This window comes from Pipra filicauda, unplaced genomic scaffold (assembly GCF_003945595.2).
Source record: "Pipra filicauda isolate LSUMZ 115617 unplaced genomic scaffold, ASM394559v2 scaffold47_size6085603_pilon, whole genome shotgun sequence".
In the NCBI taxonomy this organism is placed as follows: domain Eukaryota; kingdom Metazoa; phylum Chordata; class Aves; order Passeriformes; family Pipridae; genus Pipra; species Pipra filicauda.
Genome location: NW_024104620.1, coordinates 1,339,382 through 1,358,879, shown reverse-complemented (window position 1 = coordinate 1,358,879; position 19,498 = coordinate 1,339,382). Strand labels below are relative to the sequence as shown.

The window sequence follows — 19,498 nt, the reverse complement described above, 5'->3', positions numbered from 1 at the left end:
TGAACTTTCGTGAAGCAGAGGAGAAAATTAACATTCTTCCTTATTGGAGGAAAATGAATCTTATTTTTCATTCCATCAAAACATCTCTTCACAGACAGGATAAATCCCATAAATTGCTTTAACCTGTGTATCCACCTACAGTCCATTCTAGACATGACTGTAAAAAAGCATGTAATCAAAGTAAATGAGCATAATTATCAACAACTGCAAATATGGGGGTTTAGGTTATTTTCTCAGACATTTCATATGTGACCATTTTACCATTAGTTTACATTTAAAAATACCAATAAACTATATTAGATTGGAAGATAAAAGGGTATAATAAAAGGGTACACATTAAAAATTCATGCAGAAAGCATTCCATCGCCGTGATTACCATTATAACTATTCATTCAAATCTAGTCTTTTCTCCCTAAATGTAAATATAACCAAATCACAAAGCGTGGCCAAATATTAACCTGTTTCAAGGGACAGTGGGGTCCCTTGTTATCAGACTTCACAGCAAGACACTTCTTTCATTTCTACCAGGCAGGGGACAAGAAACAACTGCGCGATTCAATTTATTTAATGTCAGTTCGTGTGAATTCCTTGTTATTTTTACAATCATGTTTCCAGCCCCAGTTATTCCACTGGGTCAAACAGACTTCTTTAAGGCAACCTCACAGCTGTACAACTTTCTTGACCCAAACCCATCCATCCCATCCGTGCTGCTGCACTGGGCAGGGCTGACGGCTGCGACCCAGGGGGATGCCCTTCCCTGCAGATGCAGCAAGACCAGGAGGAGTTACACGTGACTTCCTTAATCTTCCACGTCTGACAGAAGCAGGAGGCAGAGCCCGTCGTGAGCGTTACGGATCAGGTCGTGTCACATCTCAATAGCTTAATGGCATGGCTGGTGGCACAAGTCATGTCAGCAGTTAAGTGACAGTAACAGAGTCACCTGTCAGGTCGTGGCTCTGGGAATCAAGTAACACATACATATTGATGGCACGTAATAGCCTGTGCTCAGATATATCTTCATAAAGGCAATATAAATCAAGCTCCTGTCCAGGACAGGTGCATGTCACAGCTGTAGGATGTGGAAGTTAATTCATTTAAATTACATTTTAAACCAGACAGAACCATAATCTGTCCTGAGGCATGTTCATACATCAGGTAGCCTGATCCATCTTTCAAAAGGTCCCGAGTTAGATAATTTTTTCTGCATTATCACCTCCCAATTGAAAACAAGATGCAAAATCATATTTAAACTACATTTCTCCTTCCACTCATAAGGGCAAATTAAGTTATGTACTGAGAAAAAATATGATCAGAGGGCTGGAGCACCTCTGCCATGGAGACAGACTGAGAGCTGGGGTTGTTCAGCCTGGAAAAGAGAAGGATCAAGGGAGACCTGAGAGTCCTTTCCAGTACTACAGAGCTGGAGAGGGACTTTGACAAGGGCATGGAGTGATGGGATGAGAGAATTGCTTTAAACTGAAAGAAGGTAAATTTAGATTAGGAAGAAATTCTTCACTGTGAGGGTGATGTGGCACTGGCACAGATTGCCCAGAAAATTTGTGGATGCCTCTCCTTAGAAGTTCAAGGCCAGGTTGGATGGGGCTTTGAGTGACCAGGTCTAGTGGAAGGTATCCCTGCCCATGGCAAGGGGTTGGAACTGGATGATCTCTAAGGTCACCTCCAACCCAAACCATCCTATGATAATCTTTCAAGAAACCAGCTATGCCATGTTAGCATTATGAATAACTTCATACTTACTGGGATTAATCCAAAATAGAGGTCCTCAAAAGATTTTCTTTTCCCCTTAAGATTTATTCATTTCCCAGTGAAACCGCCTATGAATGCAAGTGCACTTAAGCAAAGAAAACTATACAATTAGGCTCTTCTCTGACACGTATGAATACAAGCACAAGCTAATTTATGAGTCTTTAGCTGCATTTTCTTGTAGAAAATTTTACACTACTCTGCTTCCAGAGCAAAGAAAATTAATCTAGATTGCTCTAGATTGTAGCACCTGAGGTTCAAGGGTCCAGTGACATTTCTAGTGTGGTTGCTGGGAGGGAGTACAGTTGGAATCCAGCCCTATGAATGAGAAAGCTTCCCAAGACTTCAGGATATTTCTGCAGGAAAAATGTAGTTTGATTTTACATACCTCATACAAAAGCCCCAATGTTGGCAGTGTTTAAGCAAAATGAGATGCATAAACATGGTACCTGTGCATGCAAATATCCCATGCATGGAAAAAAAAAAAAAGTTGCAGGTCTTACAGCTGTGATACCAAAGTAAGAAACACCTGGAACTGGACTTTGAAATCAAGAGAGTTGAAATAAATGATGACAAAGTGCTGACTCTTGTTATCTGGTTATTATATACACAGACAAATTGCCAGGGCATTCGGCAAATTCTTCACCCCCAGATGCCTTCACTCACAATCACATATGTGTCTTGATGGGATGCCTAGCTGGGAGTATTGGAATGACCTTCCTGAATGGGACCAAGATCTCTGTCCTGTCTTCAGCAGGGGACAGCACCAGCACCAGCTACTTCAGCAAAAAGTTTAGAAATACCAAACAGGTAAGAATTGGGAGTAACCCTTTTTCCATATCATGGTTCACTTTGGACAATGAAAGGCAGGAATTGACTCCAGAGCTCTCACAGGAGGCTGGGCATCTCCCTGCAGCAGGATATCCAGAGCTCTTACAAATAGCAATAACCTTGGTATGTCTAAACAACTGATTCCTGGTTTTGCACTGTGCTGCATTCTCAGCCTCATGGACTCTGCAGGGCCACCAGCTCCTCTGTTCAATTTCACAGCTTAATTCAATCCCAAATCCATGCAATTATGTTGTGACGTTTGAATCACCGTACTGTCCAAGCTGGACGAGGAGCGGACACGCGTTCGTGTCTGCGCCGTCAGACAGTACCCAGCCAGCAGCAGCTGTCTGGAACAGCAGCCTCACGAGCCTCCCCTGCTGCTCCTTTTCATTTTACAAAGTCAAACAGGTGCACTCATTCCCTAGAGGGTATTGCTGAACTGCAACAGCTCTGCAGCAGACACTGAGTGTCCCTCAGCCCCCGGCACCACTGCCCTGCACAGCCCGCGGCTCCACCCGCAGTGCCCAGTCCCACTGGGAACCGTGGACAGTCCCTTTGGCCAGAAGGTGCACAGGTGGGGACAGAGAGTGGTGAAGGGCACCAAACTGAAACACATCCCCAGATCCATCAATATAAACATCTGCTTTGCAGTGTTGTACCTGGAGCTCCTTGCCTCCCCAGAGTAGTTGACCACACAGCTGACATCTCCTGCACCGGATGCAGAATCATCGAGTCACGGAATGGTTTGGGTCCGAAGGGAACTCAAGGGTCATCTTATTCCAATCCCCTGCCAAGAGCAGAGACACCTTCCACTAGACCAGGTTGCTCCAAGGCCCATCCAACCCGACCTTGAAGACTTTCAAGGATGGGTCATCCGCAACTTTTTTGGGCAACCTGGGCCAGTGCCTCACCACCCCAATTTCTTCCTAATAATGTAACCCTGCCATTCACCCAGTCTGAAGCCATTCCCCCTTGTCCTGTCTCTCCATGCCCTTATCCAAAGTCCCTCTCCAGCTCTCTTGTAGCCCCCCTCAGGCACTGGTAGCTGCTCTGTGGTCTCCCATGTTGCAGCTGTCATTTTGCTATTTTAACACCAACTTTCCCACTCCAATGCCTTGTTGAACAGCATGCTTAATTGAGTTTATTCCTTCATTATTCAAAGAGCACCATTCTCCTCACATTGTATCCCACAGACAAAATATATTAAGATCTGTCAGTGTTCTTCCTAATAGCACTAGATCATTATTCCCCTTGCAACTCTTACTCTGTACATGTTAGTCAGCAGTTCAGTACAGGGCACCATTAAAAAAAGATTTAGGGCCCCAATGTTACTGGGAAACACTAGATCCTGCTTTTTATTCCATAAACAGTTACAGCTCTAAGGTGGGAAGCAAGGCCAGCAGAACATCTCCAGGGCCAGAAACAAGTGAGAAAATTTCCCCTTGCAATTCTATCAGCCTTTCTTTCTAATGAGGGAAGAGAAAAGCACATTCCTGACCCTGCTTTGGTGACACACTAACACCTCAATTTAATGCTGAGGGAACAGTGCTGGGTGGGTGGGATCGTGACCTGGGGCAGGAAACCTACCTACAATTCCATTATTTTTTCAATAAAACTGTAATATTCAAATCACATTACAAAGGCTGTGCATAGCAACATAACAACATGAGCAATGCCTTCTGCCCCAGTTACACCCACCTCTTGTGATGATCCAGGTAGCTGCAGATTGGAATGGACCACACAGGTGCTGGGCTGTAAACAATTCTTTTTTTCTCTTCTCATTATTGGAATAAGCAGCAGCATTGAGTTAAAAATAACCATTCTCCAGACCTGCAATCATTCTCCCAACTTGCACTTGTCTATACTCACTTTTTCACTAATCACTGCAGCACAAAATATGCCAGAAAAGTTTGGAATCCAACTCCACTCTCAGACACAGTAAAGGACTAATAACACATGTTGTTTACACACATTTAATGCAACATACCAGAAGCAATTTTCTCACTCTCTTTAGCATTTTATTTGCTTATAAATACAAGTCAATACCACAAGATGGCACTTTCTTACTTGCAACACACACTATTATAAACACTTACCCTCTTCAAATGTTCCCAGAATTTTACGACATGTAACTTCTCAGTGGTTCTGAAACATTTAAAAAAGCAAGACCTTCTACAAACTGCATTTGTGTTTGATGTATATTAAATGAGGTCAGGTAATTAAATTCAAAAAAAGGAATTTATAAATATTTCAGATAAGAAAATTTAAATACAAAAGCAGAGTTTGTATTAATTAAACTGAATAACAATTTAAACTGCCCATAATGTATCTACATGGTTTAATATAATTTAAAATACTTTTTAAACAATCAAATCCTCTAGCCATTCATTAAAACACCTATCTACTCAACTCTTTAAAAAATATTCTTGGTTAAGAAACCACCTATGCTTTTTCATAACAATCCTTATTCTGTCCTGTAGGTGGAAATGAAGCAAAATCATATTCCAGACTAGAAAACAGGATAAGAAGGAAGAAACTTTAAAAAACCTGATAACTTCAGACACTTCAACTCATTCTTCCTTGCATTTCTCAAAATACATGATCTGGTTTTAAAGTCTTTGAACGAAATGTAAACACTAGAAAACTCATTGTTGAAGTATGTGAAGAATAAAGAACCCTGCACTAATATAGTGCATAATGATGCTGTGTCAAACTTGTCATTTACAGTAAATGTCACATTTTCCTTGGGATTGTCATGCCTTTTTTTTTTTTTTTTTTAGATAATTCCTTTTGATGTCTGTAGATTCTCTCTTCTTTTTTTTTTTTTTTTTTTATTCCCATTGCTCAACAGGAAGAGCTGTATCTTCTGGTCTTTTCAGAAAAGCTTCACAGGATCCAAGTTTTAACTCCTTTTTTTTTTTTTTAAATAAAGAAATAGCAAAGTTTTAAGCTTGCAATACTTCTGTTCTGCCCAGTATATTACACATCAGGAGATTCCTCAAAAAACTGAGAAGTCGGAGAGTTCCAAAAAAGAAAGCAGTTAAGGCAGTTGATGTCTAGATTTGGATTTCTTTTATATGTTACATATCAATGTCTCCATCATAGGCCAAGGTTAGAGGCTTCTGCTGTGGAGGAGGGCTTTGATGCTGCTTCGTTTTTTTGCTGCAAGAAAAGCATTTCAGAAGACAAAATTATAAACTGTAATAAGCTCAGAAACATCATCAAAACCCAAACTTCCATAAAAAATCAACATCCCACACTGGCTATTTAATTTTATAACTGGGTGATGCTGTTGTACAGTGACTACAGACCACATGGCCCCCCCTTGTGTGCTCTCACGTGTGTGGTACTGACACACAACCTGCCAAAAACGGGCAGCCAACTGTGCTCCTCATCTGCAGAGGAAATAAAGCACATTTGTTTCCCGTCTCTTCTCACAGCTGACAAAACAAGGAACACCTCGCAGAAAAATTGGAACACAAGCTGCCTAGGAGTGGGACATTCTCATTTTTCTTTGGTATGGTATTGAAGCAACAATAATTATTATTGAGAAACACATTTCCTCACCAGCCTTCAAGTGATGGAAAAGTGTGTAATGTTATTTAAAAAATCCTCTGTATCCTCCAGTGTGAAGCCACAGAGAAATGGAGCTACATGGTTTGGAAAATAAAGGAGCTGCAAGGCCTAAGCAGCATCCAAACATGGTTATTAGAGCTTCTAACCAAAGAGAGAGACTGAGAGAAAGAATAGAAAAATGAAGGGGAATAAACTGGTGTTGGATGAAAGAGGGCAATGATGCTGTCAAGCCACAGTTGTGACTCTCTCGTTGCCTGCCCTGATCTGACAGGGGTCAGGCCAGCTTGCACCATTAATGTTTGTGAGTTCAGGCCAAATCCCTGGGCATTACCTTTCCAAATATTCAGACCAGGGAGTGCAACACAAGCTCTGCCAAGTCAGGCCCATCACCCCTGCCTGGTGAGACGGCTGCGCTGGAGGAGGGCAGACAACCCCCCTTCCAGTAAAGCCCAGCACCAGTGACACACTGGTGTAGATCAGGACCCGATACCCTGTCTTTAACAGTGGCTGGTAACAGCAGCTTTAGACACAGGACATGTTTCCACCTGACATATTCACTGCAAAATCCTATTTAGGGATTTCCTCAGCTGGAGCGTACATCCAGAAAACCACAATTAACACCAGGAGACCCAATCTCCCATGAACTGTTATGCCATCTCCAAATCCATTTATCTTCCTGGCATGCACAGTCCCCAGCAGCAGTAAGCTCACAAGGTAATAATGCACTGTGTGAAAAATAATATCTTTTGTTTATTTTAAATGAACATTTCATCAGATGCCTCCTACTTCTTTTATTGTGGGAAATAAAAATTCCCTAGCACCCTTTTCTCCCACATTCATGATTTCATAGATCTCTATTGTATTCCCACATCAAACATCATTTTCCAACTGAATGCCCCTATTCTATTTAGTCCTTCCTTGAGCAGAAGCCAGCTCCTCGATCCAATCATTCTCCTTGCCTTTCTTCAGTTTTACTTTATCTTTTTTTAAATAATACAATAAAACCCCTTTCTAATCCCAGCAGAAGTCTGAATAAATAAAAGGTCCTACTGATAACCAAAAAGAATTCTTTCCCTGCATGACCACCAAACTTTTTCACAATAATGCCCGTTAACAGTTACAGTTTGGAGAGTTTTAATTACTCTGAGATAGGGGCCAAATGAAGGCACTTAGGTAATCCAATCTCCATCCTTTTCTAAAGCCTTGAGGGTTAAATCTCTGCAACACAGAGTGTTGTGATATATTTTGGATTGTTTAAGTAAAAGCAAACTAGCTTTTACTTAAGGACAAAATACATGCCATACTTACCACATCAGATAGGATGTAAAAATCAGGAAAACTATGATGAAGAACCCACCAGCTGATACTCCATACACCCACATCTTCAGTTTACCATCTGTTGAAGATGAGGAAAAAGGACAGAGGGATGAAAGGGGAGCATAAAAAAAATTATTCTAAAATACATAAAAATTCAAGAGATTAGTCAAAGAGAAATTAGTAGCATCATTGATGGGAAATGCAGTAAGGATTGGCTGGGAACAACCTGTAAACCCCATATTTTTGATAGCAAAGGATATTTCTGTAAAAATCAACCATTTTAAAGACAAAATGCTAACTTTAGTAAGGACCGTAGATTTTCCTCAATGAAAACTGAAACTGAGCTCTTCGACCCAGTTATCCAAAGCAGTGTTACTTCCTAACCCTGCTCTGGCTGAGCTCCCATAGCTCATTACAGGCCGCCTGGGCTTATGGTACAGCACAGAAACACAATCCAGGCAGGCTCCTGCCCACAGAAAGGAGCAGGGACACAGGATAATTGGGGTACATTCACTTCAGAGCCCCAGTGGCTGCTCTGGCAGAGGCAATTCAATGCTGAGCTGACCCAGACAGACAGAGGTAACATCTCATGTGTTTAGCCCAAAGCAAAGAAGGTTAAGAAGGGGTGAGATTGTTCTCCATAAATACTCGGGGGTCAATTGGGGTAAACACCAGTGAGCACAAGTGGACAAGCTGCTTTAAGCTGGAAAACACTTGGGCAACAAATGGGAATAAATTCAGCTTAGAATAAAAACAAGAATAGACTTTGTAACAGTAAGACGGATAAAGTTGTGAAAGAGCTTTCTGGCTGGGCCACAGAAGCAGGAGACATAACTGGCTTTAAGACAAAGTAAGGCTCTTGATTGGGCTGTTTGGTTGCAATGACCAGGGACCCCTGGAGGAACCCCTCCATGCACACGTGGGCTGGAGTCTGTTGAAACATTCCCTTGTCTCAGAACACTTTATCTGCACAGGTCCCTAATGACAAGCTTTGCATTAATAATAACAATTGTTCAAAGACTGCCATTTCTGTTTCTCGCTCTGTTCTGCCTGTACAGCTTTCCTTGAGGGGAGAAGGTTTGGTACTTTTCCATGCAGCAGCAGTCTGAGCTGATTCACATCAACAGAGCTTCAAATACACACTGGAGGCAGGAACAGAAACCTGTGCCGTGCCCACAGACACGGTTTGGCAGAGGCCATTTCAAACTCAGTCAAGTGAGAGGGACAATCACTGAGCCTGGTTTACATTTTACGTTTGAATCACAATTTTTTTCAAAGGGAAACACATTTAATCAGATCCCATTCTTTCTCATTTTTCTTCCAGGCCTTGTGGAAAGGCTGAGTACCTCTCACACATTTTCTCTTCTCCTTGAAACACTTGCAGACTATCTCCCACGTGAGAAGAGTTCTGTTTGTCAGGTTTGGGTTGGTTTGTTTGGGTTTTTTCCTGAAGTCTAGGTATGAAATTGGTTGCCCTCTCAACCGGAGAAGGCCAAGAAACATTTAGCAGTCCTGCAAAGGGACTGTCACAGCCACAGAAAGGCATCACAGCATGTCTGCTATGAAGGCAGCTCTGCTCTACATCCCCAACAGAAAGGCATTGGACCATGTCATCTGACAATTTAAGTAATGCTATTTAAATTGCCTCTCTACTTGAAAAAAAGTTTCTGTACCTGAACTCTTGCCTCCCGGAGTGTGGTAAAGAGAGGAAAAACACAGCCTGATTTGAAATCAGTTCTGTGCACTCCTGCAGAGTATTTAGAAGAACAAAAACATCAGCCTCGTTAAATCATAACAAAATTTGTGTTCCACACTGTAAACGGGAAGGGAAATCACAAATCACCTGGAGAAAGGCACATGTGCTTTCACTGACAGCTAGAAGTCCTTAGACATACACAAATGTCAAGGACTGTGGTGCTGCAGGGTGGAAAATGCCATCCATACAGGGAGCATTCACCACAGACCTGCTATCAAGAGCAGAACTCGTAGGCAACAGCAGTTTCCTGGCGGAGCCAGCACTAACTATTGCAAACCCCCAGACTAGGGAGCCTGAGAGCCTCTTTAAGGCAAGTAATTACATATTTTGCCATGAAGTTAGACAAAGGGGAGTGATTTGAAGAGCACCAGCCTTGAGCTGGGGTCTGAAGAGCACACACAGACTGAAGAGTTTACTGCAGTATGCCATGGGGTTGGTGATACATTTAACACACATGGAGCACCTTTATTCCTTTCCTGTATATTGGTTCTATAACATTTCTGGCCTAAAATTAAGTAACACCGTGTTCTGTAAAAGCTCCCTAGTCCCTATTTCTGTTACAGTCCCAGGGGGAGAGTTGGCTCCCAGAAGCTGCACTGAGGTCAAGCCCACTAGAAGATTTCAGGGCTGCAGACTCGAATGCTGATTTAAAAACAGACTTGCAGCATCCACCTACACCTCCCTCTCTTTTTCTAACCCCATAAAGGTACCAGCCAAAGAGATGACACCCAAGTTAGACAGCCTACAGAAGGCCAGGGATGCTGAAAAATGGCAATTAACCCCAAACCTGTGATTCAAACTGATGTTGAACTGCGTGGGCTTCTGGATGAAGGGCTTGATCGAAACCCAGACAACTTTAGAAGGCTTTGGACTGAGCTCTCTGAGCCCAGAGACTGTCAACGCAAAGGTTAACTACTGTATGCAGATCAAATATGTAAATGTAACATTCAAAGTGTGATCACATATATCAGACAGAATTATGGCTCCCTGAATCCCCCTAACACAACGTTTTGTTACATGTTTTCCAAAGTCTTGTGTTGATTAGAAACTAATTGCAAACAAATGCAGTGTCAGGTACCAGGAGAGAGGGAAGACTGCACTGCCAGTATTTTAGAAGACGAGGAGAACAAATGTGTTTCGGTAAAACCTGATGCACCTGACGAGTTTGCTTCCCATTTTAAAGCCCTGTTTGCATTTCAGAAATTTGTTTTGGATGAATTCATGTTCAAAACAACAGTCAAAATGGGAATCAGCTATTACTACAGCACTAGTCCTGTGGACCAGTCTGGGCACATCCGGTACACGGTTCCATCTGGGAAGGACTTTATGCTGTGGATGTCAAAGATCCACCTGGGATGAGTTGCTCGGGCACAGCAGCTTGCCTGCTTTTTTTGGGTGTTTTTAATGCCATAACTTTAACATTTAAACTCTAAACTCTACACTTTTTAGCCTGTTCTTTTCATATACTTTTGAAATGCAACAAGAAACAACCAATGCTTTGTTTAATGAAATCTTAAGCACTTTTTGCTCTGAATCTTCTCAAACGTTGGTGATCAATATCTTTCCTAGTCCAAACATATTACCTTCTAGAAACATCATCAGATAATAGTTCTAAGCATCCCCCCAAATCACATAGGAGTATACTTTTGCAAAATATTATTGCCTCATTCTGTCTTTGCTATCTCTCAACATAAGAGATTGTGATTCCTTTGAATAGGCACAAAGGCATGAAAGACAGCACACGAGTCAGAAACTGGGAGGCTGCTCTGCAGCTCCCAGACACAATCTCTGATGTTATGATCTACAAAGCTTGTACCTTTCTTCTACGGAAACATTTTAAAGACAATTTATTCCATTCATATTTAAGTTTTTCACCTGGATTAAAAGGTTGAATAGACCATCCTTTGAAAATGTCATGCATTTTTGAGTTGACAGGTTTATTTTTTCCAGCAATGGTCTTAACATCGGCTTTCTTATCTTCTAAACCTGGTACCTTCACGCAGTAATCCAGGAAACCATTTGATCTCATTACTTCTGTGTATCCTCGCTCACAACCGCAGACTCCTCTCTGGAGATAAAAGGGAATTCAGCATTAAACCAGACAGCGCCCCCTCACAGAACAGTGCACGCTGTAGGGAAACCATGAAGAAACTGCAAGGTATAACCTGCACGTGCAACTTCACCACCAACAGCCAAACCAAACCACCCAGGAACTGGTGCCTGCAAACCCATTTCAGTTCAAAAAAGCCAAATATATTTGGGGAAATAGAGTTGAAAAAGAGTCTGTAATTATGGAGAAGCCTAACATACAAACATTTTCATCACAACAGGCTTAATAACAGGAATCTGTGGTAAACTCCTCTCGTTGGTAACAATTTTCCCACTGACCCTGCTGGGCATTAGAAGAGACGAACCAGAAACAATCCCCCTTCAGACCCAAACCCTCCTCCTGTATCTCCACTCGAGTATTTCACGGGGCTATCTAAAATGAAGCTTTCTTGTGGCCAAATATTCACTGTCCTGGATCAGTCTAAGCAGTTTGGTCAAGAGCTTTTTTAGAAGTCTGTCGTTTGCTAAATAGATACTCCATTTTATGGATTTCTACCTTAAAACAGCTTCTTTGTATTATTTTTCTTTGCTAATTACTTTATAATGTCTTTCTGAGAGTCTTGATACATACACTTGGTTATGATCCTAACAGGTGATTGACTCTTTTATCTCCTCCTTTACAGAAGTTTTAAACAGTCCATTTTCTATGGGAGAGTATAACAGCATTCAATGAAATTTTAACCAATAAAATTAAACCGAGAGTCCCCAAACCCCTCCACAGAACAAACCCAAAGCTGTAACACCACATAAACACTCCATCACTCGTTTGTGCCGGTTTATGGTTTCCTTCCAGGATGAAATTCCCACAACTTCCTCGAGGTGGTACCACGGACACACTAAACTATTTTCTAGGTCCTGGAATGCATTTAGGATCCAGATGCTAATTGATTAGATTTTGCAGTGCTAATTTCCTGACTGTAATCTGCAGCAAGTAATTACCTGCGTGCAGTAGGAGAAGGGTTTTCTACACGCCGGGCTGCAGTGCCGAACTTCCGCAGGTTTCGTCCGAAGAGGACACCCTCCTGGAAAAGAAAATACTGAGTGCCTTCAAGGGCATGTTCTTTGACTTGGATCACCACAGTGTGAGAAGTGCTTGCTTACTTATTTTATATAGTTAAATACTAGTCTATTATGCACATTAGCATAATATCTGTAGGCATCGTATTAATTAATTTGCCTTAACAGGGCAGGGAATTATTATAATACCCATCTTGTTAATGGAGAACAGAGATATAGAGATATAAGCAATTTGCCATGGGCCACACAGGAAGTTAGGGAAAGAATGGGGAATTAGATGCAGATCTTCTGTGTCCTCATGAATGTCTTATCTACATAAGAAGACATAATCCACATAACGCCTTTGCCCATCCTCACTCAGGGAAACCTGTGCTTCTGTAGGAACAAAAATATCTTAATGAGTTCTTAAATACTTGGCAACCTTTGCACATAAGATTTTTGTTATTATCTTAACCAGTCATTATAAATAGAACTAGATAAAAACATCTGCATTTTCGCTTCTACTCTCTCCTCATTCACCCTGTGCATATTGAAAGAGACCCTGTGGATATGCAAGCCCTACTGCCTTTGTCAATCTCTCGTAGAGCTTCAAAGTTCTGATGAACTTCCCTTTTCATCCTGCACAGGCAGAATTTGTAGGTCACAGTGATAGCAGGAACCTCACAGTTTGAGTGATTTGAGACTCCTGCATGTTGAAAGGAAGAAGAGGTACAGAAGGTGGGGTCTCTACCACATGTGCAATGTTCTCTTCTACTCTTCACAGGAAGGTTTCACTGAGGGTTGTGCAAGTCAGCCCAGGCAGCCCTCTAGGATGTGTACACTTATTTCTTCTTGTGAGCAGCCCAACAGTAAGGATAACTAGCCCAAATACTCCCATGTAATACATGCGTGATGTTGATCTGACAGCAAGGCTGGTAAGCTCCCATCTGTCTTTGCTATACACAAATCTAAACTGAAACTCTGGAAGAGTGAGGAAGGATGTCCAACTCCCTCTGAGCAACAGATGCAGAAAAAGAAAAGTCTGGATGGAGACATTTCATTCATAATCGTGCGAGGTAATTTGGGGAGATACCTGTGACATTCATTCCATCCGAGCGCTGACACCACACTGTGCGAACGTTGTCTTGCCAAAGGCTGGTTTTCCACAAGTAGTCATAACACTTCCCTCCTGCAATATCAACATCAGTTAGTCTTTACCTTGCAACTAATCCAGAATAAACTCTTGACAGGGAGGAAGCCAAGCTACCTGAGCAAGGTCGAGTTTCCATTTCTTGCCCGGCGCAGTTCTCCTGGTTCTCCGGAGACTGAACGATGAGCGCCCGGGATCGAGACTGGCGCCCCGTTGTCTCAAAGCTCCTGCCATTGATGCAGGTGAGCTCGCAGGAGCTCCACTCTGACCACTCTGTCAGGTGGCAGTCACCTGTACATTGAAAGAATAAATCATAGGTTTGCAAAAAGAATCAGCCTTGAAGGACAAGGACAACCTAAGCATACAACCGTTTTACCAGTGAAATATCCCAGGTATGTCATCCAGTGGTATGCAATATTCGGATTTTCTGCTTCACGGGGAATCTCATTTTCTCAAAAAACAAAGGAAGTCTTTTTCAGGTAGTCTAGAAACAGCAGAGTGAGCATTTACCTGATCTGCTGAAGCACAAATTCTTACTACAACAGCTGACAGCACTCGGAGCTACAGGAGCATATCCACCTCAGACAGCTATCACAGGCAGGAATGCACCATGACTTCCCAAAGACTTTACCTGGGCAAGGCACAGAGCAGGGTAACTGCAGCACACTCTCTTTCGATGGCAGCTCACCACATAATGCATTTTCTACTGGTCTGGATGTAGCAGAAACAGATGCATCATGCACTACACACGTGAGGTTGCGGACCTGCAATCCATCTCCACACTGTCCACCCTATAAAATGATAAAAGGGAACAGAGGCACACATCACTGACACTAGCAGATGACAAAAGAAACACATTTGATTCCAACTAAAAAGTGTTCAAAGATACAAAGTTGGCCTTTGAATGTCAATAGTATCCCCTGCAATAGTTATGCAAATCTCTGTACACATCTCTACAGAAGCTCAGAGGCAGGGGCAGAGCCAGACAGAAAAGTGTGGGAAATGTAACTCAAACTGGGGAAGAGGTGGGTACCATAAAGGATTAATACCATCTTTGGGGTCAGCCCTTCATGCCCTTTACTTGAGCTAGTGAATTTCCTGATTCTTAATTAATGCCCAGTTACATGAACACAAAAATTTTTGGCTTCTCTAAAGAAGCCAAGAGCAGAACCTGCCCATAAGGAAGAGACATTTCCTCTACCCTCCTTTGATGATGCAGACTAAGAAGAGCACTTACATGGTTTAAACCCTGCAACAACAAAAATCCTCCAGGACAGTTAACTGGGCTGCCAGGGTTATTGTGCATTAGGCTGGCTGTGTAATGTTCTAAAGAGAACGACCACTTCTGGAGCAGACATGAGATCCTCAATTTGAGTCACACACTCCAACAGAACATCAACCCAAGCCAGTCGCCACCTATCAGCACTAAACCCCATTTGAACAAATAAAAGGAGGCTCCATCTGAGCCACTCCATGCTCATCGAGCCCAGTTCTGAAATATTTAGTCATATACCAAACCACTTGCTGAAGATGACTTCCTTTACTGTTTGGCTAAAGCTATGTTCAAGGGCTGAGGATGCTGCAAGAGCTGAAGTGCTGAGGCTATTTCTAGAGGCTGGAATTGTTTCCTTCTCATCTGACAAACAGAGCTCCAATGCTGTTGAGGTGGATGCCTTAAACCTGTGTGATGCCTTAAGAATGTGCACCTGAAGCCTTGAGGAAATGCCACTTCACAAAATTCAGTAAACAAAACTCAAGAAGGAGGGAGAAACATTGCTTTTATATAACTGAGGGATGTGCTCCTTTGGATTTCTTGGCAGTGGATTCTCTTTAAATAATGGACTTAATCTGCAGAACAGAATGGCTCCTACTGAGTGCATTCACCCAGCAGCAGATTCAATAGCAGGAATCTCAAGAATGGCTCTCCTGCACACACCTGGCTGCTTTTCACTCTCTCCAACCCTTCTGTTGCAGACCCGCAATGAAATGGAAATAGGAGCATAACTAGCTGGATTTAGAGAAGTTGCTAATCAAAAGCATCTTAGAGATTAAAGTAGATTTACTACATGCAGCCAGATTCCAAGTTTTTAACACCATGTTTCACTTTAGTCAGGATGTAACTTACTGTTCTAAATTACTGTTTCACCACTGAAGCCTCTATTGTGGTCTGAGATTAATGGTGTGTGAATAACTCATGCAGCTGTCAATTGAGTTAGAGTGCTTAGAAATGGCTGGTGGAAACAGAAGACGATGGAAGAAAATTCTTGGGGGAAATGGGCACTAATCAAACTGCAGCATTTCCAATTCAAAGTGGCTCAAAGAGTGACTAAATGACTGGAGAGGACAAAAGAAGTTTTCAAAAATATTCTTCTTCTTCTTCTATAAACAATATATATTTATGTACATATAAATATATAAATAGTAATAAGAATACTGAGATATAAATAGATCAAAACAATTTTTTCAGTAAAAGTCTCTCATAAAAGTCCACATGCAACACTCTTCATTTTTATATCACTCAATACTGAAACTACATTCATATTTCAATATTTAGAATAAAAAATAAATATAAACTATGAACTCTCAAACAATCCCAAAGACCAAGGTTTGCTTTTTAACAGTGGCTTCCATTTGCTTGCTTTCTTTCAAGACCTTAATTGAACACACTTAAAAGATAAAATGTGACCCTGTCACTTACAGTAAGAGATCCTTTTTGGTATATTTGGAAAGGTCTTAAGCAATGCAGGAGCACTGCCTTAACTTCGTTATCAACTTCAAAATTATTCATGTCCCCAAAATTATACATCTGAAATTCTAATTAATAGAGGATAATTAATAGTGGAGCCAGAGGAAGTTCACGGCAGCAATGGCACACTGAGGATGCAGGGAATAGCTGCTAATCAGAGAACTGCCAAGGAAACCATCACATATTCAAAACACAGGAGAACAAATCTGTATTGTAAATGCTCTTTCTTGGAAGGTGTGATCCTCTGAGGTTTGCCTAGAACCGGGATTTGCCTCTTGAGTTATGATCTCTTTGTGGGAAATACATTAGAATTTGCTTTCCAGGGGGGATTTCTGTCATTTGGCTGCAAAAATTTCTATGCTGACCCTACAGAGGATGCAGAACCCATCCTGGGTTCCCTAAATAAAGCCAGGACATACGTGCCCCTCCACCAGCACCTGCATGGAGCCTCCACCTCGTACTCTCCTTGAAACAACCACCACTGGCAAAGGAAGGAAAAGGTTTATACCAGGACTGTGTTTGACAGCCAGGTATCTCTGGAATTCAGCAACACACTAATGTAAGGCAGCATCTCCACAAACCTCCCACATCACCCACATAAACACACTAATAAGACAGGAGATAAAAGCCCCAGCGAGATGCTTTGCCCAGATGTGCCTTTAAGAAAAGTTTTCCCTTTTTGGCTTTTGCTGGGGTTCATGTGTTCACAATTATTTTAGGTAAAGAGTTGATTGGGCAAATGCTTTCACAGGTTGATAAGCATTTAATCAGGTAAAAGTCTTCTCTAATGAGGGAACATTGTGTGATCACATTTAAGGGAGTGCTTTTAAAACACATTAGAAAGGAAAGGTTTTTAGTCTCCTTAGGAATGTCAGCCAGCTGGTGTTTGATAATGCCTAAGCTACTTCACTTACATCCCTTTAATGGAAAAAATGATCAACAGTGTCAGCCACTGTTAAAATTGTTTTTTAAGCTAATCAGGGTAAACCATTTCAGCTCTAGGAAGATAATCACTAATGTCCTGTAACCCTTTAAGACTGGTTGTATTGACCAGTTCCCAAATTGTGCATCCCTCTGAACACAGCAGAAATGCCCCATGCCACCAGCAGGTGTGGCTGGGACACGTGTAATTACTTGGAGACCAGCGCACTGATTTCCATACTGTGACAATCAACACAGAACACATATAGCAGGCTCTATTCCTAAACATGCAGACACTTCTAATTATTCACATGAAATCAATTTAACATAAAACAGTCCTTCTACAACTAGGAAATACAGTCTCAGTTATCTCATAATACAAGGAAAAAATATTTTGGCCTTATAATTAGTCGTCCCGTTTCTATTTATTACAGGAAGACATTTTCACACTATGCATTTTGGTCTTACCATAGGATGCATTTACCTTACTTCACAAAGCATCCTTGAAAACAGAACTTCTAAAAGCTTTCTTTAGAACGCTGGCTTAAGCTTCTTTTCCAGTAAAGCACAGGAATAAATCACCCAGTATTTATGAACTACATTTAATTCCTAAGCACCTCATTAAAGAGAGAGTGAACATGAATAGAATGGCTCCTCTCCAAAACAAAGTAAAGGGTAGAGAAGCTACACAGTGGTAATTTAAGGAGAGAAGCAGACTCCATCTCATTGAATGTGGGGATGATATCTGGGTTAGGAGAGGCTGTGATTATTTGCTCTGAGTTGAAATTTAGCTGGGTTCTGGATGAGCTCACTTTTAATCTGCACAATGTGTTATTTATCTGGAGTGAGCCAGGGTGTTAATTCAGCTTCCCTACTAATTCTTTTATCAGCTATGTTAGCTCCTATGGCTGAAGGTCTGTTCCCTGATGTTTAACAGGATTTGCTTACATTAGCTATCAGATGATGCTATCATTTTGTTCTATTTATGTTATACATAAATAAATACTGAATGCAGCATATACAAGGACCATATTCACATCACTAGTTGCAATGAGTCGATTATAGAAAATACAAATATATTTCTGTTTCTCTGATCTTGGACTGTACAAAGACTGTCACACTCCAGATTTCATGTGTGAAAACATGGGAAAATTCTGGGTATCTATTGTGCCACTCACATATTCACTACATGTCTGTCTACCACACTTAGAAACCACATAGGTATTCAAGGCATTGGCAATGTGGGAGGGGGCAGAGCAGAAAACACAAGGCATGTGTGTCTTTATGTGCATTATTGGCCTCAATCTCTTACATGGTATAATGTGGAGAAGCAGCCACAGATCTGGCACAGGTCCTGTCCCCTGGGACCAGACAGGGCACTTTTCCACTCAACCACACTTCTCTCACCTCCATTTCAGCAAAACCAGATTTAAGCAGCCTGATAAACCTCACTGTGAAAGATTCACCTCTGCTTAAACTGGGTTACCAACTAATATGTTTTAATATTGGAAATGTGATCTAACAGATAAAGAGAGAAGAAAAAGCACAGAGGGGAAGAAAAAGTCAATTCAAGCTTGATGCAAGTCACTGACAGTGAAAAAATGATGGCTCCAGTGCTGTGCAGAGGTGCCAAGTGCAGGGACAGCACATCAGAACTGAATCCAGACATTTTTAGATCATTAAAAAGATAGCCAGGGTACAGAAAAAGTAGAAACCAGCCTCTCATAAAAGAACTTGCACTACTGTACCGGAGACCTGGTGGGGGAAGACCTTCTATATAGTACTTTTAAAAAAAGGAAATAAAAAGGATAAAAAGGCTAAGCTCTCTTGATATCTAGTGCATCTATTTTCTTTTTAGAGTTGTTTTATATAATTAAATTATAGGTCATCATATCTATGCCCACTCAAACACATTCACTCCATAAATCCCTTTTAATAGTTCTATAAGCTTATGGTACTTGAACCCATATTGCTATCTATGAAGGGCTGCTGATGGCTGGAAGATGAGGTGCAGAGACTTACCACTCCTGAACTTCCCCTGCTTCCCTGTGGATCTTATCAGCACCTTCACCAGCCACAGAGACAGTGAACAATAGCCCCAACTGGGTTTTGTGGTCGACCCCAGGCACAGGGAGCCCCTGCAGCCCTCGGGGAGCACCAGGGAAAGCCGTACCTGGACTCTGCAGGGAGACCACGGCCCCAGGAGCCAGCTGTAGCAGGGCTTCACCGGGCAGCTCCTGTGCTGGGTGAGCTGCTCCGGGCAGGGCCGGCCCTCGCCCGCTGCCCGCAGGACCACGGAGCGCCCACGCACCATCTGGCCTAGGCGAGGGGA

At 41.9% G+C, this 19,498-nt stretch overlaps 1 protein-coding gene across 5 annotated transcripts in view; it reads right to left on the bottom strand.

Annotated features, from left to right (window-relative positions):
* Positions 1–4,552: 4,552 nt before the first annotated feature.
* Positions 4,553–19,498, bottom strand: part of THSD7B (thrombospondin type 1 domain containing 7B) — a 309,193-nt gene continuing 294,247 nt past the window's right edge. For all 5 annotated transcript variants that reach the window (XM_027748995.2, XM_039386349.1, XM_027748994.2 and 2 more), the window contains 8 exons: positions 19,340–19,485; positions 14,131–14,290; positions 13,617–13,790; positions 13,443–13,538; positions 12,293–12,375; positions 11,120–11,312; positions 7,480–7,567; positions 4,553–5,757 (listed from right to left, as the gene is read on the bottom strand). In XM_027748995.2, the coding sequence (XP_027604796.2) occupies positions 5,676–5,757; positions 7,480–7,567; positions 11,120–11,312; positions 12,293–12,375; positions 13,443–13,538; positions 13,617–13,790; positions 14,131–14,290; positions 19,340–19,485 (1,022 nt within the window). In that variant the 3' untranslated portion in view covers positions 4,553–5,675. The remainder of the gene's footprint in view (positions 5,758–7,479; positions 7,568–11,119; positions 11,313–12,292; positions 12,376–13,442; positions 13,539–13,616; positions 13,791–14,130; positions 14,291–19,339; positions 19,486–19,498) is intronic.